This window comes from Pelecanus crispus, chromosome 1 (assembly GCF_030463565.1).
Source record: "Pelecanus crispus isolate bPelCri1 chromosome 1, bPelCri1.pri, whole genome shotgun sequence".
Classification (NCBI taxonomy): Eukaryota; Metazoa; Chordata; class Aves; order Pelecaniformes; family Pelecanidae; genus Pelecanus; species Pelecanus crispus.
In genome coordinates this window covers 5,006,483-5,033,916 of record NC_134643.1, presented here as the reverse complement: position 1 = coordinate 5,033,916, position 27,434 = coordinate 5,006,483, and the positions used below count along the sequence as shown (strand labels likewise).

General features: G+C 44.7%; 1 protein-coding gene across 1 annotated transcript in view; it reads left to right on the top strand.

Annotated features, from left to right (window-relative positions):
• Positions 1–27,434, top strand: part of SFMBT2 (Scm like with four mbt domains 2) — a 102,857-nt gene that overhangs the window by 58,094 nt on the left and 17,329 nt on the right. Inside the window, exons 7-14 of the mRNA XM_075720882.1 lie at positions 2,475–2,576; positions 3,227–3,374; positions 8,719–8,801; positions 12,336–12,462; positions 18,893–19,006; positions 20,303–20,345; positions 20,916–20,986; positions 22,535–22,674. Coding sequence (XP_075576997.1) covers positions 2,475–2,576; positions 3,227–3,374; positions 8,719–8,801; positions 12,336–12,462; positions 18,893–19,006; positions 20,303–20,345; positions 20,916–20,986; positions 22,535–22,674 — 828 coding nt within the window. The remainder of the gene's footprint in view (positions 1–2,474; positions 2,577–3,226; positions 3,375–8,718; positions 8,802–12,335; positions 12,463–18,892; positions 19,007–20,302; positions 20,346–20,915; positions 20,987–22,534; positions 22,675–27,434) is intronic.

Here is a 27,434-nt window from a genome sequence, read left to right as displayed (position 1 = left end):
ACACAGACAAGCTTTTTACTTCTGCAGCCCTTCTCCAAATAAATGTACATTCCTGCTTCAAAGAGGATTTTGACCCTCAAAAGGGAGACATACCTGAGATCCCATGAATTCCCCCTGCGAGTTCACTCTTGCTAATAATTTAATGGGGAAGATATTTACATGCTATGCTGAATAAGAAGGGAGACTTGATCCTAAGGTACATAGCATGTGGAGAAAAGGTGATATGCTTTTGAAGTAAAACAGCTTTAAATGTTATTAGCTCCCCCCCCCCGATTATTTTTTCCCTTTGAAAAAGGTCAAAACAAATAGAAGGAGAACAACCACGGAAAATGAGTCAAATAAAAATGAGAAGCAATATGCTTTGGTCTCAATGTATTTTGGTCTCAGTCAACAAATCACTTAAAATTTGATGAAACTACTTGCATGTTTGAAGATAAACATAATTAAATACTTTGGCGGATCTTGGCTGTATTGAATGCTGGATACAAGCATGAATTGAATCGTGGAACTTTTGATGGGAAGATGCTGCAGTGTAAGCTTGCTTCCAGATGTACATTTTGCAAAGTTGCCTTTTCTTTACAACCTCACCCTAAGGATTAAGAGAGACTGGGTGTGGATCCTCATGCAGAAGGAGGCAGCCCTCCCATCCAGATGCTTTTTGCCTTTGGAGATTTGAAGTTCAGTGCTGGTGAGGTCTGATTTTTGCAGCCATCATCTTTTCCCAGCTGAAGCCTTTTCAGTATGAAAGACAGCAATTTTGATAACCTGTCTGTCCGATGCATCCCTGGTACTGTGCAACCTCTATGTACAAGGAGCCAGATTCTCTTCCCTGGTTTGGACTTTTATTCAATGAAACGTTCTCTGTGTAAAGCTGCTAGAAATGCATCTCCTGTCTCTCTGGAGCTTTAGTGATATGGAAGCAACTGCCAGCAATCGCAAGTATGGCTGATGGTTATGCTACACTGCAGGACACCCAAACCCTTGAAGTCTGCTCTTTCTTCAGCCATTAGTTCATTGGGCTTTGGGCTGTTACTGGTAAATCTTCCTCAGTTTCCCCATCGGCGTATACTTCTCCTGCTGTGAGACTAAATCCATTATGGGGTTTTTTTTGACTGCTTTTCAGTTCTCACGTAAAAGGCTTCATAACATTGCAGATTGGTAAGATGAAAACAGTAATTCATTTAGCCATGGTTGGAGCTTATAAAAATCCTTATCTCTAATGGCAGCAGGAATGTAAGATCCCAAAATAGAAGTTGTTAAGTCTACAAGTGAAGACAGTTCTTGGGAAAAGAAAAGCACAATGACATACAACTTCGGATCAATAGAAAATCATTTTAGAACAAGAATACAACATGTAGCAATGAATGTAGATGGGAATGACATTGCTAACCACTTACTAGATAGCAAGCTTTCTGCATGTATTTTGGAGTCGTCTGTATGTGTGTGTTAAATATAACATCATCTCTTTTTATGCTTGTATTGGCTAATGCACAGATGGTTTAGAAATACTGTAGGATATTTTTATTAAATGAACGCAAAATATGATCATTACTCTGGAATTAGGCTGCCAACTTGTACACCTATTAGACAGGGGTCATGAGAGATGAAGTAATTTGATAGATGTTAAACACTAAACTGGTGGCAAATCAGGGAGTTGAACGTGGGTTGGTTCTGAGTTTTGGGACTGCATCCTGCTGCCATCCCCAAAGCCGCTGTGTGCAACCCTCTGGGTGCAGCCAGGTTTGATCCCGGGTGAAAGTGTTGCGGTGGGCATGTACTTGAACACAGTTGCATGTTTTCCCACCAATGTGTTCTCTTGTTGCCCACATTTTGGGTCCGAGTTCATTGTCTGTGCCTTAGTCCACCTTTAGTCTCCTGGCTGGAGAAAAGACCTTTCCATCTAGCAGTACATGGAAACCAGCCCAGGTCCTTATTTTGGTGCCCCGCAGAAGCCAAACATCCATGAGGGTAAATGAGGGCCATCCTGAGCTGTTTGCACCGATGCTGTGCATTATGCCGGGGGACCTCAAGTTGAGTCCTGACACCTCTGGACCTCTGGTTGCTCTCAGATGGTGGTGGCTGTCACAGGTGAAGAGGCTTTTCCCAGGGCACATTTTCAAGTAGCCATTTCTCAGGCAGGTCCTCATTTTGGTGAGCGCAATCTCCTTGTTGACTAAGTTCAAGTTAGGTGCTGCTGATGAGATGGATGCACGTTGTGCTTTAGATGTGATGGGCTTGGTCCTGCAGATCTGTCCTCTAGGAGCGAGGCTGTCCCCTCTCTTTCTGTGATTGGGTTGGCATGAAAAGAACATAGGACCAGGAGCACCCAGTTGGACCTGGAAGTCAATCTGGTAATCAGCTAAGTGACAAAACCCATGTGGACACATTTAAAATGGATTTTCAAATGTATCAACCCCTCCTTGGTGGATGGTGCTGACACACCGCGTGTTCCTCTTCTCTACCTCTTCCTGCAGGACCATGCTGATTTGCGAAACCACTTCTTCACTGTGGGGATGAAGCTGGAGGCAGTGAACGTGAGGGAGCCGTTTCATATCTGTCCTGCATCAGTGACCAAGGTGAGCTCCCAGAAAGGTGGGTTGAAAAGAGCCTGATTAGGAACCTCTTGCTGATTTTCACCACATTTAGGAAAACTCAAGAGTGGTACTTCATTGGCTGGAGAACACATTAAGAAATATGTTTAAAATCCATGGGTGTTCCTAATTGATGAATTGTTTCTTTCCCATGAGCATCACCAGCTGACTGGTGCACTTAGATCTAATGGGGATGAGCCCTTCCATCTACCACTTCCATGCAAAAAAAAGGGATCCCTCTTTTATCTCTGTCTTCCCTCCACGCATATATCTTTTCCCTGCACATCTGGGAAACCTTTTGAAATAAAACAGCTGGGTGGAGGCGGCAGCTGGATATTTAATCCACACTCTCAAAGGCAAGAGAGAGGAAGGCTATGGCGTCTCCAGGATCCCCTCCAGTCCCTGGGCACACTGAGTGACCCTGAACCCCAGCACTTTCCCTTGCCTCAGTTTACCCATCTCTAAAACTCAGGCTTTGATCTCTTTGGTAGAAACACTTTGATTAAAAGTATTAGGTGAGAGTGGGTTATTTTCAGGCGTAGTTTGATTTCAGGGCCTGGCTGTTTCAGCTTTCCACGTTACCTAATGTTACAGCAAATTTAACTTCTGATTTTGTTTTCTTTTTCACCCCTTAGGTTTTTAACAATCACTACTTACAAGTGACCATTGATGACTTGAGACCTGAACCCAGCAAAATCACAATGCTTTGCCATGCGGATTCCTTAGGGATCTTGCCAATACAGTGGTGCCTTAAAAACGGAGTCAATCTCACACCTCCCAAGGGTTTGTATTCCTTCACGGTGATCTGCAGGTTTCCTCTGAAGGAAGTTTGCTTGCTACTATTGCCTTCAAAACCATGATGCTGTTTGCCGCAGAGCATCACCCTAAGTATCTCAAGCCAGAGTAGCTCTCTTGAGTCACGGGGGCTGCTCTGGCTCGTAACACCCCTGAACATCTCTGCAAACACGTCTCACTGGCAGATTGATGTCTGTGTGCTTTGTAGGCTGAAGCAGGCTGCACCAAAGCCTAGTGGATTCCTGTAAAATGCATCTTAGCAATGCTTCGTGTGTGTAGAGAGCACAAGGAGCATTAAAAGTCATATCATACTAGCGGCAAACCAGGCGGTTCCACTACAGCATCCACATTGGTACAACGCTGAGCCCAAGGAAAGCTCCTAAATCTAAAGGTCTTCTGTATTGAAATCACCTTGTGCTCTACCAGATAAACTCACAGCTGCCTGCCCAGGAGCATGTAGGCATTTCCTTAGCTGTCTCAAAAAATCCCAAGTGAGGGCAAACTGCGAGCAGTGTTCAGGTCAGAGCCAGGAGAAACAGCCTCCAACTATGCTGTTTCCCAACTTCTTAGCAGTGCAGTTAATTACTTGCAATTTCAGACAACCACCTGTGGTGCCCTAGCAATATTTCTCTGCTTGCAAAATATGTTGGTTCTCTGGAGTTGTAGATTTTTGAAGCTGTCCAGGATGTTGACCCTTTGCCAAAAACTGGTGTTACTTGGGAGAAAAAGAAATGCCTCAAAAAAAAAAAAAAATTCCACTAAGTTTTATGCACGCAGATTTGTCTTCATTTTGGAAAAAGTATGCTGCTGCCAAACCCAGGGAAGTGAAGGGTTATTACCTACCAGATTGAGGGTCCTCTTATGTGTATCCAGAGCATCTCTTCAGCACATGTAATCTGAAATTCCCACCAAAGTCCTGGAGTCCTGTGTGTGCAGCTGCATACGGTGCATCCATGATTACTCTGTTGCTTTTACTGAAATAAATGTGTTGTCTGGATGCTTTAGCTTCCTCCTGCTTAAATCCAGGTGTAATGATAATGCCTGATACTGGCCAGAAAAGTTGCTAAAAATAAAAATAAATGGAATGTTTTGTTTTTTCCAAATTCATATGCAGCTTCCCCCAGGCCAGCTAATTAACTAAAGTAGACCATAGGCCAGACATTTCTCTTTACACTCTTTAGTCATGGCCTAATAATTTCCAATCCGTGCTGGTACAAAGCCTGTCTGAGATGATGTCTTGCGGGTCAAGTGCATGCAAACTCTCTTTTAGATGCCAGCATTTTTAGAAGTGTCTTTAGCATCTGTCATATGCATATTTCTCAACTTGGCCAGTAAAGTCTAAGGGGCAAGTAGGTATCTGGTTTGATGTCTGGTGATTGGGGTCCACCTGGGCTCCTGAGAAAGTGCAGGAAGTCTCCCCTCATTCCTGTGATTAAAATAAAGTTTGCTTTCTGCTGTCAGATCAGAAATCCTGGAGGGAAACTATTAAAAAGGCGTAAAGCAAGTGGCAGATAGATGCATGCTATATATTGCTGTATTTCTTATACTGTGTATGAGAGCTGCATGCCCAAACTGCATCTTAGCACCTTTGGTGTCAAAACCCTCTTCCATCGGCAGACGTGCTCTTTGAGTCACTAAAATGTAATCAGACATTGGAATGATTTCTTAAAAAAAAGCCAAAAACCCACAAACCACCAAAAAAGAAAGCACAGGAAAAATGAAAAGCATCCAAGCCCCCGTTGAGGGAGCCAGTCTTCTCTGAGCAGCGTAGTATCAGCTTTGGATAAAGAAATAACCAGGACTGATCCGAGAGGGCTGCAATGCTGCAAAAGTGAGGAAGGCTGTGGTGTGAGCTGGCTGCTAATGAGCAGGTCTGCAGAAGGAGGAGGGAATCCCACCATTTCCACCCAAATCACTGGACAGCTCTACCTGCTCTGGGGTGTCCGGAATTGCCCCTTCTTGCACACAGATTTGACCAGCCTCCTGCTTCCCCAGTGCTCACGCATTCCCAGCCACCATCACCTTTAACAAAGAATATGTTGGCAATGCTTGATGTTGCCCAAATGGCTCTCCCTGTTGAAAGGCAAGAAGTTCCCATGGAGCAGAAGATAACAATGGAAGAAGTCCTTTTTCTTTTTGTGAAGAGCTTTTTGCTGTACTGTATTTCTTTGCTTGGGTTTTTTGGTTAATTTGTTGTTGACAAGAAGGTTTTCTCATTTTAAAATTAACTGATTTTATTTCATCAGAACAGTGTGCCAGATTGGGATATTTGGTTTCAGAGTCCTTTATTTCTCTGATATCCTTCCTCTTGCCTTTTTGCCTATCAGGCCTTTTGTTGAAGCCAAACATACAGTAGATAAGTCATGAACAGGAGGCGCAAACATTTGCTACTAGAAATAGAGAGCAGTGTTTCCCTGTGCAGTGCCAAAAATGAATACCCATTTACTGCTGCTGTATAAACATTGAACAAGCACTGTTTATATTTATTAGAGCTGGATTTATAGACCACTTCCCTTTAGAGTAACAACCATTGTTCCTTTTTATGGGCTATTAAGAGGGGGAAAAACATTTCAGTAGCACTCCTAGTTGTAAGGCTTACTAAGGAAATGCCACTTCCAAAACCTCCAGTACATTTGTATTATTGTATTTGCTTCTGATTAAACTGCTGGGCTCTTCCGTGCTGAGAGTCGAGGTAGAAAGTCAATGAGTTTTTACATGTTTGGGGAGCTGCAGGTGAATCATGCAAGCAAAGCTTTGAACGTTATTACTTGGGCTGAGCCTTGAAGGATAACAGTATGTGAATGCCATGTGCCGATGGAGGTGCATGTTTAGCTTATACCATGATGCACCATGAAAAAGCTGTATACAGGTCCAGGCTTGTTTGAAGCCAGTTTGCTCCTCTTGGATGGGCTGCTGAAGTGAGTGATGGCAAGCTCTGTTACTGGCCTCTCGGATTCTGTTCCTGCTGAAGTCTACAGCAAAAGGTCTTCCAGCGATTTCAATGGTGCAGGGCCAAGCCAACAGGTGGTTGTGCGGTGACAACACAGCCAAGTTTTTATACCTCACTGAAACCTTGTCAATGTGCCTTTTCCATCCGCTCTGCCAAGATTTTGTGTAGCTCGCAGTTAAGATTCAAAACCTGCCCACGAAGGGTTTAAATCGGAGATGAGAGTGTGTGCAGGGTGTGGGCAGGTTTTTGGGTCCCTGGAGGCAACGTGCTCTGGCAGCTGGGGTGCCCTCCAGGTGATTTAATGTAGACAACTAAGCTGTGGCTGTCCCCAGCTGAGCCCATCGCCCTAGCTGCTTCTGGAGTCAATGGAGAGCGAGAAGGACTTTCACAGGGTGATCTGCTCCTTCTGCAGCAGGACAGACGGATCATAGAATCATAGAATCATAGAATGCTTTGGGTTGGCAGGGACCTTTAGAGGTCATCTAGCCCAACCCCCCTGCAATGAGCAGGGACAGCTTTAACCAGATCAGGGTGCTCAGAGCCCCCTCCAACCTGACCTTGAATGTTGCCAGGGATGGGGCCTCTACCACCTCTCTGGGCAACCTGTGCCAGTGCTTCACCACCTCTTGATCACCTCTAGATATGCCTGTTTTTCCAATGACTCTTTAGGGAACCCAGGGAGACAGGCACAGCTATAGGTATTTCCACTGCAAAAGTCCGTATACAATCAGATGAATCCCCTTCTGACGTGATGTGCACCTCTCCTCCTGTTTTCCATTTAATTTTATGAAGCTGAAAAGTATCTGGCAAACAAATAAGTGGAGAGCAAAAAGGAGATGGAGCAGAAGCAGAAAGAAAATACTGTTGCAGAAATTGGTTGTTAAAAAACAGTGCAAGGATATTTCTTCATATGAAAAATGAACATTCTCTATAACTAATTGCCCTTTTTTGCTTCTCTGTGCATGTTTATTTCTGGCTTTCCAATTATTATGCACGTTGATGCCCCACAGAGACAGGCATCTTTTAGGACCCTCTCTGCTCAAGGCTTTATCACATTAATTTGTTTGTCATGTATGCAATCATTGGGATTAGAAGTTCATCTTATCCCAGATACTTACATCTTAGCAGGATGCTTGGGACTTTATTTTTAAAATTTTTACCTCCTTTTTTGGATCTGGGTGACTGATAAGTGACTCCACTCAGTATTCCAGTCTTTCCTTGCCTACAAGAAATCCCACAATTTTCATTGTCATAAATGATTCATTCCCATCTGATCTTGAATGTCCCTTTTTGACTATCAATGAAAAAGGCATTAAGGGATGTTCTGTGAAATGAGGCCAGGCCAAGATGCCAAGGAGGGAGACTGAGGGGAGAATTTGGTTTTTAGGTGACTCCTGAAACTTTCCAGTGAGAGTAGTTCTGCAATAATGTTATTAGAGTATCGACAGTATCATCACAGGGCCCTGGACAGGAGTAGCACTCACTGGTTTCAAGCACTGTAAAGTATAGACTAAGAGGCAGACAAAAAAAAAAAAAACAAACCAACCCCAAAAGCAAATAAAAAACGCCCTCTCTGTCCCAAGAATTTATTGCTTAAATAGCCAGGTAAGAAAACAAATGAGCAGGGGACTGTTTGAGGGATGCTCATATAAATCAATGTTGCTTCCCTTTTTTTCCTACAAGCAAAGGCTGAAGGGACCATCTAGTTGCTGAGACTGTAGTCGGGGAGCTGGGAAATCTGCATTCATTTTGCTGCTCTGCTCCAGATTTTGATACAACCTTGGATAACATGCTTGCTCTGATAGGATTCAGCTCACATACGCTGAGCTGCCAGAAAGTCAGTCATGGAGGGTACATCCGTATCAGTGGAAGAGAGAGGAGAATTTATCTCATGCTTTGAAAGAGAGGATGGATCAGCTTCTGACTGTGCTTGTCCTCTCCCTGTCCGCTGCTGAGGGACCCTTGACATCCAGCTCCATAACCCCATCTTTTAGATAGCTGAAGGAAGGAGAAAGAAGTCCATGACTAGCCCCACCTGGAAACTGGGGACAGTAGCAGTTCTTGGTAGTTATGAGTTTATTAAAGCCTGGGAGATGCTCACAGGAAAGGGAAAATAAATACATTTTACTACTTTTTAATGAAGACCTGGAGTTTTCAAAGTGAAATGCAGAAGGAGTGTGAGTGGGGGCTGGAGGAGCATTGGCATTGGTTCTCATGTTGTATAAACAGGCATGCAGGGAGCTTGCCTGCTGATGCTGCACGGTTCACGGAGGCAGGATGGGATGCTGAAACACAAATGGTCGTCTGCTTGGGGCGCATTTCATGCTCTCTCTCTGGTGTGAAGTGGTGGCTGATGGCACGTCCTGTTTTGTCATCCTGCAGGTTACTCTGGCCAGGACTTTGACTGGGCAGACTACCAGAAGCAGTGTGGAGCGGAGGCAGCGCCTCACCTGTGCTTTAGAAACGTAAGTTCTCTTTTTGCCTTTGTGTCGCTCCTGTTGATCCATGTGAAAGAAAATAGCTTGCACAGAAGAGCTGCAGCAAGGCTTTGGGAGCTGCCCCCATACCACCATGAGTCTTAGGAAGGAAGCTGGAGAAGTCTTTCAGGTCTCCATCCCTAAAAGAGAATATTATCTTACTCTTGTCTTTATCTGATTCATTTAGATTTCCTGGTCTTCACCTCCTCTCTGATTTTGTACAGCACCTAGCACAAGAAGGATCTCAACTGACCGTTACAAGTAATTCAAGTGCTATTAAAAGGAAAAAAAAAAACTATGTAAAAATCTGCATGATATCATCTGGCCCTTTTCACATTTTGGGTGTTTTCTCTGGTTCCCAGGGGGATACATTTATCCAAACCAAATGCGTTTAAAAGCTAAGGTTGAAGCTGTTGAGCTCAGAGTGTGAGGAGAGTGATTGTCCCGCATGGATGCTCTGGTCTTTGGGACAGTTCATGTGCTTCCTTGATACAGCAACAGTGATGTGAGAGTGAGCAGCACATCATTATGCTGGAGGCCATCAGGATTCAGAGCTTTGGAAGCAGCCTGTTGCAGGCTGTTTTCTGGCAGTGACAGTCTGGCGCAGCTTGATCCGATGGGTATTCATCACTTGGTGAAAGGCAGATGTGGCCTTCTGCCTTTTCCAATAACCTGGTGCTCTTCTTTGTGCTCCCTTCAACTGATGGAGGTTGAGATCCCATCAATAAGTGAAAATGTGGTGGCCTCTTAAAATGAGCAGAGAACAGTTTGCAAAATAAAGCAGTGTTATGAACAGTGGACATGCAGGTTCCTCTAGGAGTTACATAGCCTTTTGCTGTACGCAGAAGTCAGAAGACTGGGGGACAGGGTCTTCGTGAAAAGCAGAATTGAGACAGTCTCACAAAACACCAGCCGTGTTTTTGCATGGCCTTCCTCATCTATGGTGACCCAAGGGCAGTCTGGCTTGGAACAGACCTTTGATGGGGAATTGGTGAATTTGAACACTTACTGTTGATGAATTCAGAAGACCTGTATCATCAACAGAGTTCGACCTGGGAATCAAATCAGAGGTAGGATTTCTTTGCCCCATTTATTGTGTCATCCTATGCAAAACCCTCTGCCTCAAGGGACTTTAAGCAAAGATTTCTGAAATTGCTGAGGGAAGCTGGACAATGCTGCATCGCACCAACAGAGTGGGACAATTGTCACGTTTCTTCTCTTTTGCAAGCACCCCTCCCTTTTCTTTATATCTCTTTTCGTTTTGTCAAGTAATGAATCTATGCTCTCAGCACTGGCGGCCTCGAGAATAGTCTCTGCGTAATATCCTCCGAAGATTAAATCAGGTCTAAGCACTTTTTTTTTTTTCTTTTTTTAAGGAAATGTTCATCAGATGAACATGTGTCTGTTATTCGTTCACTCTCGATAACAGTTCTCTGCAGAGAGATGTAATCTTGCTGTTGTCACTTGTGGCAGGTCCTCTCTGGCAGGTCGGTCCATTTGTTTCATGGCTGTGAGCGTCTCTTTCATAGAAGCTGTATTGCAAGCACATCTTCCACTTAGTGCAGCCAGACGTGGTGCTGGATGTGGATATGCTGTAACTGCTTCCCCAGGGGGGATAGTTAACAAGGAGAGGCAGTTATGAAATGGATTGACATGACCAAATGCTTAGTAAAATAAACTTCCAGCTAACTGTTTTGCCATTGATTCTGTATAAATTAGCCTCCAGCACTGAATTGCAATGAAAGGAGCTGGTGTAATGATAAATGACGTTTTCTTGTTAGGCAACATAAAAGGCATTTAAACAAACTCACCCTGCTTTTCTGCAGTCCTGGTCATTGGCAGCTTTTACAGGGCGAAGCTGATCTGTGTGCTGAGCGAGGCTTGCACCAGTCCAAGCAATGTTTGAGACTAGCAGCATGTTCTCGGAAGGCCTCTTGATGAAAAAAAGACCAAATCCAGAAGTTTTTAGTCTCACAAAGAGCTCCCAGTGATTGTTCAAGGTGAAGTGCCCATGGTCCTAGATGCTGTACAAACAGCAGAAGGGTTGAATTTGAGTCTGGCTTCCAGTTGCTCACATGGGGTTGCTGGATGAGAGATTGGTGTCATTTTGAGTCAGTGACAATTATCACCCACCCTAATTATTATTAGCCAAAATCTCAGCCAAGAGGGGGAACCTTTTCATGCTACTGTGTGCAGAGAGATGCAAGCACTCAGAGATGATGTGTTGCAGAACAAGTGGGACAGAGGGCAGGAAAATGCAAGGAAAGGAAGCCATGGCATGGCCACAGGTATTGCCTTAGTGTGTTTTCAGGGATAGTGGTGGTGGGGATATTGGGAAGGGACTTACTTTAAGCAAACGGAGAGAGAACACTGGAAGGGACAGAGGGTAAGGGTGAAAGTAGGTGAAGAGTAGCTTGAGGCTCAGGATGTGGGGAAGATTTTGGAGGGGGTCATAAGGTCTTGGGATCCTTCTGCACTTGGGATGACCTGCAATGGCTACAAACAGGAGCTGTGGTTTGTTATGTTAGGGCTGAGCCATCCTGCCTCTGGCATGAGCAGGAGGGACTGGTCAGCAGCCTGCTGCTATCACATGGCCAGGCCAACTGTAGACTGAAGCAGTTTGCCAAGGCGTACATTAGCCTACAGCACTGGTACCTGAATGATTTGAACTCCAGTTTCTCTCAGGCTCCCAAACTCTTAGTACAATGGGGGATGCTGCATTCTCACAAGCTCATGACCCCACATTTTGGTCCTGTGTTTCTTATTTGGGGTGATGACCACTCATTTGGGGATCATTGCTATAATATCTGGCCTGGCTTTGCCTTCATTGGAGAAGAGTGAGAGGGCAGTAGGGGCCTCAGATAAACTGTGAGAGACCTGTTTCTTTGTTGCTATATTTTAAGTGTACAGAGGTACTGCTGTAGCAGTAAACACAACTGGCTCCATCTACGTCCACCTGTAACCGATGAACTTATGTACCTGAAGTCTACAGAGAAAATTGGACATTGAGCTTAAAATACTCCAGGAAGAAAAACATACTTGAATAGGTTACTCAAATTTCTCCAGCCTCAGTCAGCCTGGGCTGTGAAGAAGTTTCTCGGGTCTCAGGCAAGATGGGTTATTTGCTTTACAGAGTTTCTTGTAGCAAGGTGAGAGATGCTCAAGCACAGCGGATCCAGGAACCTTCTGTGTAGTATCTCATCACCAATGGTGGCCAGCAAATGCATCACTAGCAAACATTCAAATATACTTGGAGCTGGTGTGGAGTAACCTCCTTGCAGTCTCTGAGAGTAAACCATGAAATACATTGCTTTCTGATTTGTTGCCATTACTGGTTTTTTCATATGGCTGTCCAGGACAGCTCCATTTTGAATCTGGATGCCTTTGTATTCTTCAGTGTATCCTGCCCTTCCAGTGAAAAGCAAACCATAAATTTAGATTTATGCTTCCCAGTGGACAGCCTAGTTAAAATCATGCAGTGCTGCAGTGCCATGCTTCAGTGTTGGTCCTTGACTCTTTCAGACATCCTTCAGCCGTGGCTTTACTAAGAACATGAAGCTGGAGGCAGTGAACCCCAGGAACCCTGCAGAGATATGTGTCGCTTCTATCACCTCAGTTAAAGGACGGTTAATGTGGCTTCACCTTGAAGGTACGTGCTGTAGAGGCTTCTTGTCTTTGTGTGGTTCACTCAAATGCTGTCTTAATTTTGTCCTTCATCCCCTGCACAATACTGCTTTCTCTAGCCTTTCCTTTTTATACACATTGACCAATATATGCTCTTAAGGATTATCTTCCCCTGCTCTATCCACGAGGGAGCCACAAGACCTTCCACCCACCCATCCATGTGGATTGTATCAGCATGATCTCCACTGATGACAGAAACCTCTTCAGTGCTATCACGATAGACCTCCATCCTGAGAAGGATGTTTGCCTCACTTGTATGGCTGAGACTTCCCCCGTGATTTCCAGCTGGCACTCGTGGGACCTCCTGTCCCCCTGCAACCTCATTCCTTCCTTCCCTCCTCTTCCTTTCACTCCTTTTTTTTCACCTAGGTCCATAAAACTTCTGCAATATACGCTGCTCCTCACCATGGCCATCGCATGCTCACATCCCTCCTCTCTGCGATTGTGTAGTTTCCTTCGTTGATCTAAGAGAGCTCTTGCAGGCAGTAACTATAATACAGATTTTAGAAAGCCATCATCCCATGGAGAACACCACCACTGTACAAGCAGCATTAGGAGAGTGCTGAAATCTAGCAGAGCATAATACTGTATTAAAACTTCCATTTCTACCTTTCTTGAAAGGAGGTACAGATGCGCTCATTTTTAATGTGGTTTTGCTTGTGGGACTTTCTCAATTCATCTGGGCAAGGACTTCTTAAGTGTAATTTAGAACAACACAGGGATTCTTCTTATTATTGCTTTAAAAGCAGTGTTATTTGTAAAGTTACCAAGAGCAGAAAGCCATGCTCATTTAACTGTTTTGATGGGCACTGTGATAAACCATAAAGTTGTTGTAGCATGTGTCATTGTCACAACATAGCTGAATTTTTACCCATCAAGGTAACACGCGGTTGTTTGAAGCTACTGGCTTCATCTATAATGAATATAAGAGCTTCAGTTTCCCTCTGAAATCAATAGTAATTGGGTCAGCATCAACTACAAATGTAATATGCTGCTTCGCTTTCTTCTGGAGAACCATGAAAATATCAAAGGCACTTCTGGTGTCCTGTAGTCCTGCTCATCGCCAACCTCTGTAAGATCTGTGCTTCTGCCTCTTGACGAATGCATAAGGCAGATGTGCCGTCCCTTGTGCTGCCAGCCCTGACACAGTCAAAAATCAACATCTTGCTGGAACCTTCCTGTCCTGGTTTTGGCTGGGATAGAGTTAATTTTCCTCCTAGTAGCTGGCGTAGTGCTGTGTTTTGGATGTAGCGTGAGAATAATGTTGATAACACAGTGATGTTTTAGTTGTTGCTAAGTAGCGTTTATACTAGTCAAGGACTTTTCAGCTTCCCATGCTCTGCCAGGCGCACAAGAAACTGGGAGGGGCACAGCCAGAATAGTTGACCCAAACTGCCCAAAGGGCTATTCCATACCATATGACATCATGCTCAGTATATAAACTGGGGGGGGCTTGGCCGGGGAGCAGCGATGGCTGCTCGGGAACTGGCTGGGCGTTGGTCGGCGGGTGGTGAGCGGTTGCATCACTTGGTTTTTTTCCTTGGTTTTGTTTGTCTCTTTCTCGTTGTTCTCCTTTTCATTACCATTTTTATTACTACTACTACTACTACTACTACTACTACTACTATTATTTTATTTAAATTATTAAACTGTTCTTCTCTCAACCCACAAGTTTTCTTACTTGCCCTTCCGATTCTCTCCCCCATCCCACCGGGGGGGAGGGTGAGTAAGCAGCTGTGTGGTGCTTGGTTGCCCACAGGGGCTAAACGACACCACCTCCCATTTGCAAAATGAAATGCATTTGGTTAAGCTACCATGATGGTTCAGGGGGACGTGATGTTAAAATACCTCCACCCCTTTGCCTGCAGTCACATGCTGATAGGTAGATACTGTGCAGCTCTGCTTGTGCATTTCTGATGGGTGCCACTAGGTGTTTCAAGGCATCCCTGAGAGATTGGGCTGATGAAGGAGCAGCATCTCTTAAACACTTGCTGTGTACAGCTGCAGGAAATACAATGCATGTTGTCTCGGTGAGCTGGGAGGAAAGCAAGGCACGGTCGTATTCTGCAGCTCAAGGAGTAGTGCATGTTGTTGGTATCCCAGTCTCCTAACAGAAAGAAGGGATGGGGAGAAACGAAGCTTGTGCTGGGCTCCAGGTTGCACAGTTGTCCTGCAGAGAGCAGAATCAAAGGAAACAGAGCAAGTCCCACAGAGTCAAGCTCTGTGGGAGCTCTGTAGCAGGAGATACGAGGGAGGAAAGGAGTCGCCCATGTCTTCTCTAATGGCCTGTGGGGTCAGTGGCTCATGAGTAACTCTCCTGAAGTGCATTAAATCCAGGCTGCTGTCAAGATTGTTTCTGCAAAAGCAGTGCAAACCCTCATTTTCAGAGATTAATGCAAGTTTATTTTGGCCCTTCCAGGGTGAAACAGCTAGGAAAGGGGTAATGGGAGAACAATAGTCAAGTACATGATTTCCAGAAAGGACGCAGAAACAGGGGTCTGTGACAAGGGGTTCTTGCAGAGTTCCCATGTGAGATGAAGTCTCAAGCCTGATCTGCACAAAAAGTCGCCTTCCCTCCTCTGCGAGATGCTCAGCTCTCAGTGTTTTGGGGCTGGAAGACAGTGGAAGCCAGGTTGATACTAACTGTATTGCCTCATCGTCACCTGGCACATCACCTTTAGCATTGTGCTGCATTGATTATAATAACCCAAGAAGTATTTCAACAACTGGCAGCGTGCAGTTCAATTTGTACAAGAGGAAAGGTCTCTAATCAAAGCCCTTAAAGTTAGTAAAAACATTGTCGGGTAACCAAAGTACCTCATCTGTGCTAGCAGCTTGCTCTAAAATACAAGAAAGGTCGATGTTCTGTGGTGTTTAGCTCTACAAAAGTAGCATTATATGGTAGACAAGGCTTTCCCGACGCCTCCGAGATAAATCCTGTTATTAGAGATTTATAACTCAGTTGCTACCTAAAGAGAGATTCCTCGCGACCTAAAGCTTGGCAGGCCAAGTCATTCGTGCACTGCTTGGGTCTTTGCTGCTAAGCCTTGTGGTTTGGGCCAGCTGAGATGTGGGGAGAGCAGAGCTGCAGGCGTGTGCCCGAAGGCAGCAGAGGTGGGAGATGTAGGAGAGCTGGTTTGTCATCCTTCTCCATCCCTGACATAGTGCTGTCACCCCAGGCAGCTTGTTTCCTCTGTGATTATCTCCAGTATACCGAGCAGATGCCACTTTGCGTCCTTGCTTTTGGTAGAGCTGTCTGCAATGGCGGGTTTTGGTTTTTTCATCTGAGACAACTGGTTGCCTTCCGACTCGAGGTAGCTAAAGCTCATCTGCAGCCTGGTCTGGACACAGGGCATGTACTTTTCTTGAAGGAGCTGGAATCAACGCTTGTTTGAAATCCAGTTCTCACTAAAGCTGTTGTCGAATTTACACCCATCTGGTCAAGGAATCTGACCCATTTTGGCAACTCCCCTTCTTAAATGGCCAGGTGCCTTCACTTTTATATGCAGATTTTATGGGATTTCTTTCTCTTTTTTTTTTTTCCCCTTAAGCTGTAATACTTTCAAAGGGACTTGGCGTTCCTAAACTTTTGCCCATTATAGCGAATAGGACATGCTGTTTCTTGGGTCTTTAAATCAACTAGTCCTCCAAGACCCTGGATAGAGGCAGGGAGAGGGTCACACACTCCCACCTTGCTCCCTTCCCTCATCTCTTTCTCCCTGTCTTTTACTCTTCTAATTTCTTAAAGGATTTTTTTTTTACAACTTGTCATAAAAAAACCTGTGTGCATCTCCTTGTCTTTTGAGTTCTGATATATAGATGCTTTACAGTTGTTTTATATCTCAATACCAGGAATAGAATGGTCCGTAGTAAAAGGAAAAGATGCAAAAGACTGCAAAAATAAAAGTAAGTCTTTGCTGCTGTTGAAATACATGACTACAGCATGCACAGTGTTACGCTAAAACTAGGCATTAAAAAAACCCCCAAGACCCTGCTTGCAGAGTTGTAAAATAAATGTGGCTTGAACTGTGGCATGGTTTTTTTGACTCCATTAATACGCTGTTGTTTCTAACTGATTATTTATATTCTGGTAGCAGCAAGACTCCCCAACTACTATGGGAGCCCATCGCTGAAGACCTCGGGTCCCACCATTTATCATGGGCGCGTCAGGCTTTCATTGTTGCCCTCCCAGTTTCAGGGCTTGACAGCCCAAACTGCAGCCATAAAACAGGATGCAGTAGTTAAGCAGCGTCGAGTTAGACATGAGGGAACATTGCTTAATAAATCATGCTTTGTACAGTAGCAGAACTCTGTAAACTTCAGGGCAAAGCATTTAATGAGCAGCAGTATAGTTCCCCCGTGGTGGAAAAGAAGCATAGGGCTGATCCGAGGCTGTGCGCATCCCATCGCTTTCTGCCACTTTATTGCTCATCATCTGCATTGTTAATTTTTACTGGTTCATTTTAGATTTTAAAGCTGAAGCTTTCTGGTGTGATTTTATACAAGTAATAATGTACACTCTCTGCACAGCCTAGGAATTTGAGGAAAACCTTTTTGTTAATCACTTCTCCAGGGAGTTTTTCCATAGTTTTCCCTTTGAGAGTTTTCCAGAGTTGCTGCTCTATTCTGCCCCAGATTTGTAGCAGGAGGTGGAAGTTTTCCTCACCCTATTTCCAATCTCCCTGTTCTCTTCCACTTAACCTCTCAAGACATTTCTTAGTCTGAGAAGATGGCAGCATAAAATGCAACAAATGAAACTAATGAGTCTCAAACAAGCTGTTTTCCGCTTACATGAGTGAGGCCAAACGAAGCAGTAAGATGGTGGAAGTGGAAGGCAGGGTTATCAATTGCCAGAGGGAAGAAGCAGTGCCAGGGAGGACAGAGTAGTTGTGAGTAAGTCTTACAAGAGGAATAGTTGTGTGGCAAGAGAACAGACATTATGGTGCTTCCTTGCTCACTCAGGGTAGCTGCAGCTGTAAACTTTAAAAAGAAAATTTTCTGTCACATCTTTTGTTGTTTGCAAGCAGGAAAGTACATTTGATCTGTTTATTGGGTCAGAATAACACCGTAGAACAGTTACAGTAATGAAAATAATGGATTTTCCCAGATCTGGTGGAATTTCAGCGGGGACTGTGTTGATCTCTTGATCTGTTTAGGGCTCAGTCCATGGCTTTCTCACTTGGTGCATGTCTTGCCCCTGACTTCAGCAGTTCTCACATCAGTTCCGTGGTTGGATATGTGGCGTTAGGCAAAAATGTTTTGCCCACTGGAGAGTGCAGCTTTCATCAGGTTCAAACTGAGCGGTGACCTCTTGGTATTTTCTCATGGAGGGAAATGGTTTTGCAGGGAATGCCAGCTGCTCAGACCTTGCATTGAGGCTCAGCTGGTCATATGAGCAGGGTGTGTCCTGTATCATGTGCCTTCATCTCATCCTCTTCCCATATCCCAGTGTAATAGAGACTGTATCTTCAGTGTATTATGCGTGACATGGCTCAGAGGAATACCATGAAGACAATGAATCTATGCAGACATCATGATTTAATTTTTTTAATTACTTCCTCCAGCAGCGTGAACACCAGCACCTATTTTCCTGTTTCCTTTGGGTTTTCATACAACTACACACTCTCAAAGTGCAGCAAGTTTATTACTAGAGACAAGATTGATCCAAATGCTGCGTCTCAGCCTCAACGCCGTTCCCATCACAAAGTTCAATTACTGTTTCAATTACACTGCAAGCCCTTGATGAACGTTCATTAGTGAGAGGTTCCCCATAGTCACCTAGCTGTGCACAGTCAAACACTGCTGCATTAAGCAGGAGGCGAAGATGCTGTAACAGATGCAAAGGCGAGGATGCAGCAGGGGAAGCTGCTGATCCTTTGGTCTCTTTTATTAGGAGATCATCTCATGCTGGTGCTGGAGATTTAGCTCCGGGCTGTGCCAGTGCAGACGGGCTTGAACTGGAGTAATTAAATGGTGTCTTGCATTAGCTACCATCCTGTGACAGCCCATGTGCACTCTCTTACCAGTAAGAGCAAGCACCCAACAAGTTCTGCTAACTCGCTTGCTCTACAAAAAAACCAAGGGGGCAATCAGGCTGTCCTGTTGGGGAAAGTCATGCATGTTTAACCTTACTGGCTTTTGGCTGCTTCACCGTGCATCTTTAGAGTGCTCTTAATGGGGGTTTCTCTGGAATCACATTGCACTGTAAATGCAACAGCCTTATCATTGCTGTCTGTGCAAAATTGAAGATGAAATGATGCCTGATTTTGATGCAGGGAAGCAGATTTATTTTTACGTGTTCCATCATTTGCTTCCCTGGGTTCATGATGAATGCTCGAATGGCTCTGAGCTTGGTATTCCCATGTCTAAATTACATTATAAATTTGTGTTTCTAGGTTTACAGATGCCCTGTCCAGAGTACATAGTTGATGTAGAGTCTATGGACATTTTCCCCGTTGGCTGGTGTGAAGCGAATGCTTATAACCTAACTCCACCACACAAAGCTGTTTGTAAGTACATGGAAACCTCAAGCAGCATAAATATTACATCCAACGGATTTGTCAGGGAGTTTGTCTTATGTCAATAATCCAATTATTGAAACTACCAACCTAACTAGCAGATTTGTAACCAGGCTGTAAGTGTACTGTAATAAATAGTAATAAATCTAATGAGTGACCAGACTCCGCAGCACTGGTATTATGCAGTTTGTAGTTGTCTGTGGAATCAGTCCCTCTAAAAATGGGATTGTTTGCACTGGGAAAGGCTGTTATGTGGTTTGGGATTGCAGAGTGTGGCTTGTGGGTTTATGAGGGGTTTGCCGGCGTGAAACCAGGTTTTGTTGCACTGAGCCAAGTTCACTTGGGCAGCTGAGTGAATTAGGGACATGGGATCTCAAATCAGGAAAAAAACCCATAAAATATAGGGCGGAATGGACATAAAGAGGCCATCCAGGTGCTCCGTCTCCAAAACAGGATCTGCTTCATCTAAACTGAGAAATGTTTGCTGGTGTCCTGTGATGGAGTTTCTACCCCTTCTCAGGGTGTCTGTCCTGTTATTTCACTGCCCTTACCAGCTCAGAGATTTCCCTGCTGTTTAATTTAAATCTCTCCTGGCACAGTTAAGCCCGTAGTGTTTTGTCCTGCCTCCAGTGCATATTAAAACCAGTTTCTTTCCCTTCCATTTGCATTTGAAGGCAGTTCACGAGTGCTCAGTGGCTTGGTGTTCTCTCCCGTTCCTTGCAGAAACTATCCAACCCTGATCTCAAGCCACCAGATGAAAAATTAACCTCGCTGTTTATATTAACATCTGAAAGGCAAATTTTAAAATGTGTCAACTCTTTTGAAGAGTTAAATATGCTTAAGTTAAAAATCAGGCAGCCGGGGCCTAATTTGGGAGAATACTGCTATGGCAACATTATGCAGCCTTATCGCAATTTATAGCTAGGGATAAATTATGCTGGAGGTAATCATGCTTATAAAATGTAATCTTATCCATATGTGTTTCTGTATGGAAAAATATTTTTGTTTTTATTTTAATTTTTTTATACTGATCCCATAAAACATGATATTAGCATTCCAGAGGAAAGATTAAATGTATTATTACATCTTCAAAGTAGGTTTTAATGATGTAGTGACTTACTTAAAAAATACCAAGAAAAGATGGCGATAGTAATTAAGTACCATTTCATTGTGTTAGAAGTCATTTTATAGTCAGTGCATTTATACAGCTTTTTATGCATTATGGGTATACTTTATAGGACAGAAGGGTACAAAACTAATTTTTTCTTCCTTGCTTCATTTTTTCAGTGCGAAGGAAGAGAAGAATTGCAGTTGTGCAACCAGAAAAGCAGTAAGTTTTTGTTATTTAAGGTGATATTTTCACAGGGATGCATCAGATTGTCCAGGGGGGATAATACACAGCAGCTGAGTGACTTTGCTAGCTAGTGCCCAGATACTGCAGCATTGGCAAGGGGGTTCCTTTAAATCTAAAAATGTGAACATACAAGAAAGTCTTTGCAGTAGAAATATTTTACTAGCTGGAACCATGTGGCTAGTGTTTGATGGACAGTAAGGGATACTTATGGAAGATGGACATGTACCAGGAGGGCGTTTCCCTATCTAGTCCTTGCGGTTTCTGGAAACTAGAATTTAAGGGACCTAAGCATAAATATTTGCAACCTGAAAGGCTAAAGGTCACAGACCAGAGTATATTTTTGGAGGAGTGGTGGATCTGGCTCCTTCTTCTGTAGTATGCAGGCCCTGGGCTATGACAAACTGTGTGGAAGCAGGGTTGCATTTGAGGTATCTCCATTCCTTGGTCCAGGCAGGTCCTGGAGTATCTCCTGGTCCAGCCTGAAGGTTGGTTCTGCCCCTTTGCCCCATCTGACACTATTAAATACACCGAATTGCTGTTTAACAGGTTACCATCCACAGTGCCTGTTGAGAAAATACCTCATGACCTCTGCCCAGTTCCTCAGCCAGACACAACAGGTAAGGCTGTTTGGCACCAGCAGGATCCTTATTTCAAGGGTCTGTTGCCTGTATGGATGGAGATGACCCCAAAAAGGGAGTGAGTGTGTCGTACGGGTGGGGAGAGGGAACCACATCCTTAGGTGGTGTGAGGTGGTGTGGACCCACCTACAGTGCGAGGAGTCTCTGACGTGCAGCCTGGGAGGGTCTGGTCCTCCATGTGTGAACGTTGTGTCTTGCTGGGGTTATTGGAGTTCCCCTGCAGCTTGCCCATTTCAGCTAATGATCTTAAGGCCAGGCTAATGAAACCCTGGTCGAGATGGATGCGACTTTTTAGTTGGCATCAATGAAATTGCTTACACCAGGACTTAATGCGTCCCTGTGTTAGCATCATGACTGTGTGGCATGGCTGCTACTTCTGCTAAAGGCAAATTTTAATAGAATCATAGAATCGTTTAGGTTGGAAAAGACCTTTAAGGTCATCAAATCCACCTGTTAACCTAGCACTGCCAGGTCCACCACTGAACCATGTCCCTAAGCACCACATCTACATGTCTTTTAAATATCTCCAGGGATGGGGACCCAAGCACTTCCCTGGGTCGCCTGTTCTAATGCTTGACAGCCCTTTCAGTGAAGAAATTTTTCATAATATCCAATCTAAACCTCCCCTGGTGCAACTTGAGGCCATTTCCTCTTGTCCGATCGCTTGGTACTTGAGATATGAGACCAACACCCACCTCGCTACAACCTCCTTTCAGGTAGTTGTAGAGAGTGATAAGTTCTCCCCTTTTCTCCCCTTTAGCAATGGCAGGAGGCTCTGAGAGTGCAATATTCATCCAGTTAATTGCATAGACTCAGCAGGAGGGGCAGGATTTAACTCGCTTTATTTCATCAGACTGCAGGGCATGCTCTGGCATTTGAGCCAACATCCCAGTGCCTTGTTACAATCAAATGGGGAGAAACAGGCTCTTTTTGGGTATGATAACCAAAAAGTGGATAATCACTTGGATAGCACGTGAACCGCTTCTAGAAGTTCCCATTTCTCTCCATGGGCTATAAAGGAGCCCAGAGTAATTAGCCCAGACAAAGAAGACTACTCTGTAGACCCATGCTGGGTCAGGGGAATGGCACCTCAGTGCTTTACTGGGTTGGACAGTAGATGAGCAGGGGTTTGTGGAGCCCTCCACGTGAATTTTCTCCCTGAGCCGATTCCGTATCTGTGAGAGGCAGCTAATATGTTCCCTTTCTGGCAAGTTGCAACTGAGTCATTCATGTCCATCTGCAATGTGAGTCATGAAAGAGCCTCGGGTCATGTTATGAATGAAATCCTTTCCCGATTCTCCTTTTGGTAGGGTGTGCAGCCAGTCAGTTGCTATTAAAAGCAATTGCTTTTCCCATGTCGGATGGATTTGAGTAGCAGAGGCTTCTCCACCTCCTATCCCAGAGAAGATTTCTTTGTGCCTCATTTACTCTTCTCCCCTCCTTCCCACATCTGGGAGGAAGAAGAAGGGCCCTTGATTTATTGTACAAAAGTGCTACATGCACATCAATGCTACTTTCTCCTTGCAGGCACCATCAATGGGAGATACTGCTGCCCCCAGCTCTACATCAACCATCGCTGCTTCTCAGGTCCATATTTAAACAAAGGCAGAATAGCAGAGCTACCTCAGTCTGTCGGGCCTGGCAAGTGTGTGCTGGTCCTCAAAGAGGTACGGCTCAGCTATCTTTTTTGGGGATTTCAGGGGAAAGCGTGGGTCATGGGTTGCCAGGCCCAGAATTTGAAAAGAAAGCACCTAAAATTGTCCTGGAGCTCTGTAGTGGTTTCCATAAGTCAAAACTGCAAGCTGGGAAGAGAGGGTAGGTATATGCATTGCGGGTTTTGATGGGAGAGGTGACATTTTTGAAACATGGGGAGTTCTGTTGGTTGGGAGCAAGTTTCATCTAACTGTGTGCAAGAGAACTCATGTTCTGACCAGAGCTGTACCCAAAGAGGACATCTGTGGTTGTTGCCATCTACCTGTTTCTCAGTATCCACGATGGTGTTGGGCCAGCAGATTCAGTGTGGGTGACACTTTTGTATGTGTGACCATGATCCAACGAGGCCCAAATCGTCAGGATCCAAAGCGAACAGGACAGAAGGCCAAGCAGGGGTGAGTGCGATGCGCTGAGTGGAAGCTGTGGTGTACCCAGCCCTTGCAGAATGTGGATGGGTTAATCCCGTGAAGCAGGGATGGCAGAGCACCACCATCTGTTCACTTTGTTCTGACCAAATCAGTGCTTGCTTTGGGCCAAATCCAGAGTGTTGAGCTCTTGCTGTTGACCTCAGAGAAAAGCTAGCTTGCCTGAAAACAGTGCATAAATATTTTCCACACGTTACAGTCCATATACAGCTGAGAAGCAAGACGACTACCAGTGGGAGAGGACAGCAACATGGTACTGTTGGATAAGTAGGGGTACCATTGGTGCCTTGGACACCATTTCAGTTTGACCTGGGTCTTCTAGAAGTCCAGATCTTCCAGCTTTCTGATCTGTACCTATATGAACCCCACTTGATGTGGATGCGGGGTCATATCTGAGGTCTCTCTGCCCTTGGTGGAAAAGCATGGAAACTTCTAGGTTTCCATTTATCTGATGTATTTGCAAGAGTCTCAGTGCCCAGCTCAGGATGTTTGCAGTTGTCTGAAATGAGATGAATCCCAGCCCTTAACAGAAACACCTGAAAGGTGAGATTCCTCCCAAATCACCCACCACTTTTGAAAACATGTCTGTACTGTACTGTAGAGTGGCTCCTGTGTCCCCACTCACTTCCTCATCAGCTATGTGTACTGCTTGATACACAACAGCGCTGCTGGTTGAAAACTCAGGTGGTTGAAAGCTGAGCTGTGCAGGCAGGACACTTTAGTATCAAAGCAGCAAGTCAAAAATAGCCCTCAGCAGAAAGCAGGATAAAGTAGTTGCAGAGCAAAAGTTGACAGCTGCCAAATTTGAAAGCAAGTCCATAGCGGCTTGCTGATGGAGAGCGTTAGCAATCTGCTGCTACTTGAGAAGCAGGCAGTGAAAAAGCAACATAGGGGAAACATGAGGCATGCACAGTCAATACTTAATGTTTCTTCCTCCTTTCCTCCTGGAATTTGGATTTTGAAAACATAAGCAGTGCAAAGCTTCTGCCGGGCCTCCCCTAGTGTCTTAGGGCTTTGCTGCATAGACTAACAGCAGCTTCTCCAAATTCCTCAAGAATGGGACCAATTACCAACTGTGGAAACCAACCTGAGTTTCCTACAGAAAGGCTATTTTCTCTTGCTCTGCCTCCTTACAGAATTGCTTGCTGAAGGAGCAAATAGCAGTGTCAGTGAGACATGGGTGTCTTGCTTTTGGAGACATGAATGACTTCCCAAAGAGCAGATCAATGGTGATGGCTCAGCATTGGTCAGTGTTATTTTGCAGGTAAATTCAAGTTCATTCTGGCCACGGAGAGCAGGTCCAAATTCTGGAAAGGGTGAAGAGAAGACATTCACGGTGTTGCTGTAGGGGAGATACACCTGGTTCCTATCACCTGCTGCCAAGACAAGAGAGGTGTCACCAGCTCAGAGAACCATGGGCAGGGGGGAAGATGGGGGTACCCAGCACGTGGAGGAGGCAAGAGGTGGCAAAGATGACATCCCTGCATCGAGATGAAGATTGTAGCAGCTGCCAGAGCACCCAAAAGGACTGCAGAGCTGAGTGGTGAGAACAGTGCAGGAGATATCTCCTCCAGCCCAAGACCACACCTGTGCAAAGCCTTGTGGCTGAAGAGCTCAGAAGGGTCCCCATCCCTCCGAACCCAGTCTCGGTGCTGAGCTTGATGCCTTTGTCTCGCTTTACACCCGCTGATGAAGTGGCCCTGAGAATGCAAATGCATTATAATTATCTCTCTCTCTCACTATATAGGAAAATTGCAGGCCATTGTAAATTATGCATCAGCATAACTTGTCTGGAATAGATAAATTATACATGGGCTTTACTTTGGCAACACACAGGGGAGGGTGGGAAAGACAACTCAAAACAACAGCTACGAAGGAAAAACTGAGTCAGTAGCAGTCTGGCGAGAGCTTTTTAAATCACCCTGGTCTCCAGCCATAACTCACTGCCTTTAGAGATGCTCTAGTTAAAAATCTGTGCCGGTCGCCAGCCAGTTCACAGTGGGCAGCAGTCTCCATGACAGAGATGCTGCTGTGTTTGGCACTGATGGAACCCCCAGACTAAAACCAGCTGAACAACCAACTCCTACCCCATTCGCTGGCCTGGATTACCTCTGAAGCAAGAAGAAAGCAAGATGTCCTCTCCCCACTAGCACCAGCTGATGGGAGATCTTGGTCTTGGCTGGATGCCAAGGGAGTAGCTCCCCATCCTCTACCTTCCTCCACACTCAATCATGAGGGGTGTAACCGAAAACGCAGCACAACTGTAGTTCATGATGCTCCTCAGCCCTCTTTTCCCCCCAGGTCTTGTCCTTCCTTACCTCCATCACTGTTGCAGTGAAGCATCATCTGGGATCCAGCTCCAAAAAATCAGGTGCTACCAGCCTGCATGCTGACAGTGAGATAGCTGTGGGTCAGTACTGCTTGGCTCTGGATTAAACAAGGTTAGGAGATAGCCTTCTAGTGTGGAGCAGGAGCATCTCCTTCCATCTGAGCAGCCTGGGCTGTTCTCACCTGAGGTGTCAGGAGAGAAGCCGCAATTTGCTTTTGTGCAGCACCTTTTTTCCAGCAGAACAGGCATTTCTGCCAAGTTCTGCATTGTTACTGCATCCCCCTGATTTCCACCCAGTTGCTTTGTCCTAGTGTTGGATTCAGAGGTTGTGAGCTCTGCAGGGAGGAAACTGCTAAGGTGCCTTCCAGAATGGCAGCCCTCGAGCAAGATTTCCCAGCAAAATCTTGAGAGCAATTGCAACTTACTTGGTAGCATGGTCAAAAATAACTGATTTTAATTCTGTATGTGTTTGTATGCGTGTATCCTTGCATCCATGGAAAGCCTTAGGTGAGTGACAAGTAATTCTTGTGCTGTCTAGTGCCAAACTTGTTTTTAAAGCCTGGCTGTTCATTATTCCTGGTGCAAGCACAAGTGTCTGCTGAGACCAGTGGTTTATTGTGGTTTCTTTCACCCCAAGAGGCAAGTGAGGTGGTAATGCCTGTTGTTTAACATCAGCTGCAAAGCTTACCTCATTCCTGAGATACTTGTTTGGAAAAGAAGTTGAAACTTGGAGCCAAATACAGGGGAGACATCAGCTATTGCCATCCAACAACTGCATCTGGGCTGAAAAATAGTGACTCTGTAGTAGCTAAGATATGTAATAAATGCTAACTTTAAATTAAAATAAACACATTGCCAGCTTTATATTTAGTTCTTGGGTCAGAATATCTAAAAGATACTTCTGCACAGTTCTTCCATCTATGCCAACAGCTCACCACGGCAACATTGTAAAACAAAATGAGAAGTCTTTTTAAGACTTCAGATGATCTATAACCCACCATATCTTAGGGAAATATGCTGTAAAGATTAATTAGCCTCATTGCTTACTGCTTTTACTATTTTTAAGACACTTTACTCTTTCTCTGTTTAAAAAGAAAATGGACTTAAAGGTAATGTGACCGTCCAGCTGATGCAAACACAAGAAATCAGCCAGCTTTTGTGAAGGAACACTGTTGTACCCTGCAGCCTGAATCTTTTGGAGCACAGCGTGACTTCTTAGGAGACATTTGCATAATTAAGTCATGGTGCTCAGAAAATTAAGTAGCTTGTACTGAGCCTTAGGTGTATGATTGAGCCAGGCTGATAGCATTATCATTAGTGATCAGATATGGTGTTGGAATTGCAGAAACCTTCTATAGTCTGGAAAGATAGAAACTGCATTTCTGCAAGAGGGTTCATCCTCTTCAAGACTGCTCTGTGGACTTCAGCTCATCTGTAATGGTTCCTCCAACTTAGGATCTGGCCATCTGTATTTTTGAAATGTCATGGACTGTCATAAGCATGACAACACTTAAGTGCTACAACCTTGACTATGACAAAAGTGCACTTTTAGATGCTTGATCATGTAATGAAAAGATCCTAAAGAACTCTTTTTTTTCCTTTCTCTCTCTGTTCCACAGACACATAATTATTCCAAGAAAAATAAACCAACTTTTTATTGTCCTGCCTGAGGCTAGCCTGGGCGTTAGGGTCTGTCCTGTTAGGTGGGAGATGTGGGCTCACATCTCAGATAGAGGAGGGAAATTCAGTTGCTCCTCACAAGGATGCTGATCTTGAACAGCAGAAGAGATGTAATGGTATATTGAACTGTATCTCGTCACTGAGTCCTCCTGAGAAAGCTTCATCCAGGGTTGGGACCATTAATGAAGAGGGGTGAAGAGATGGGGAATGTGTGGATACCAAAAAGCTATGACAGGAAGAAAGGTGCTGAACTGCCCAGTGGCATCAGGCATGTCTAGAC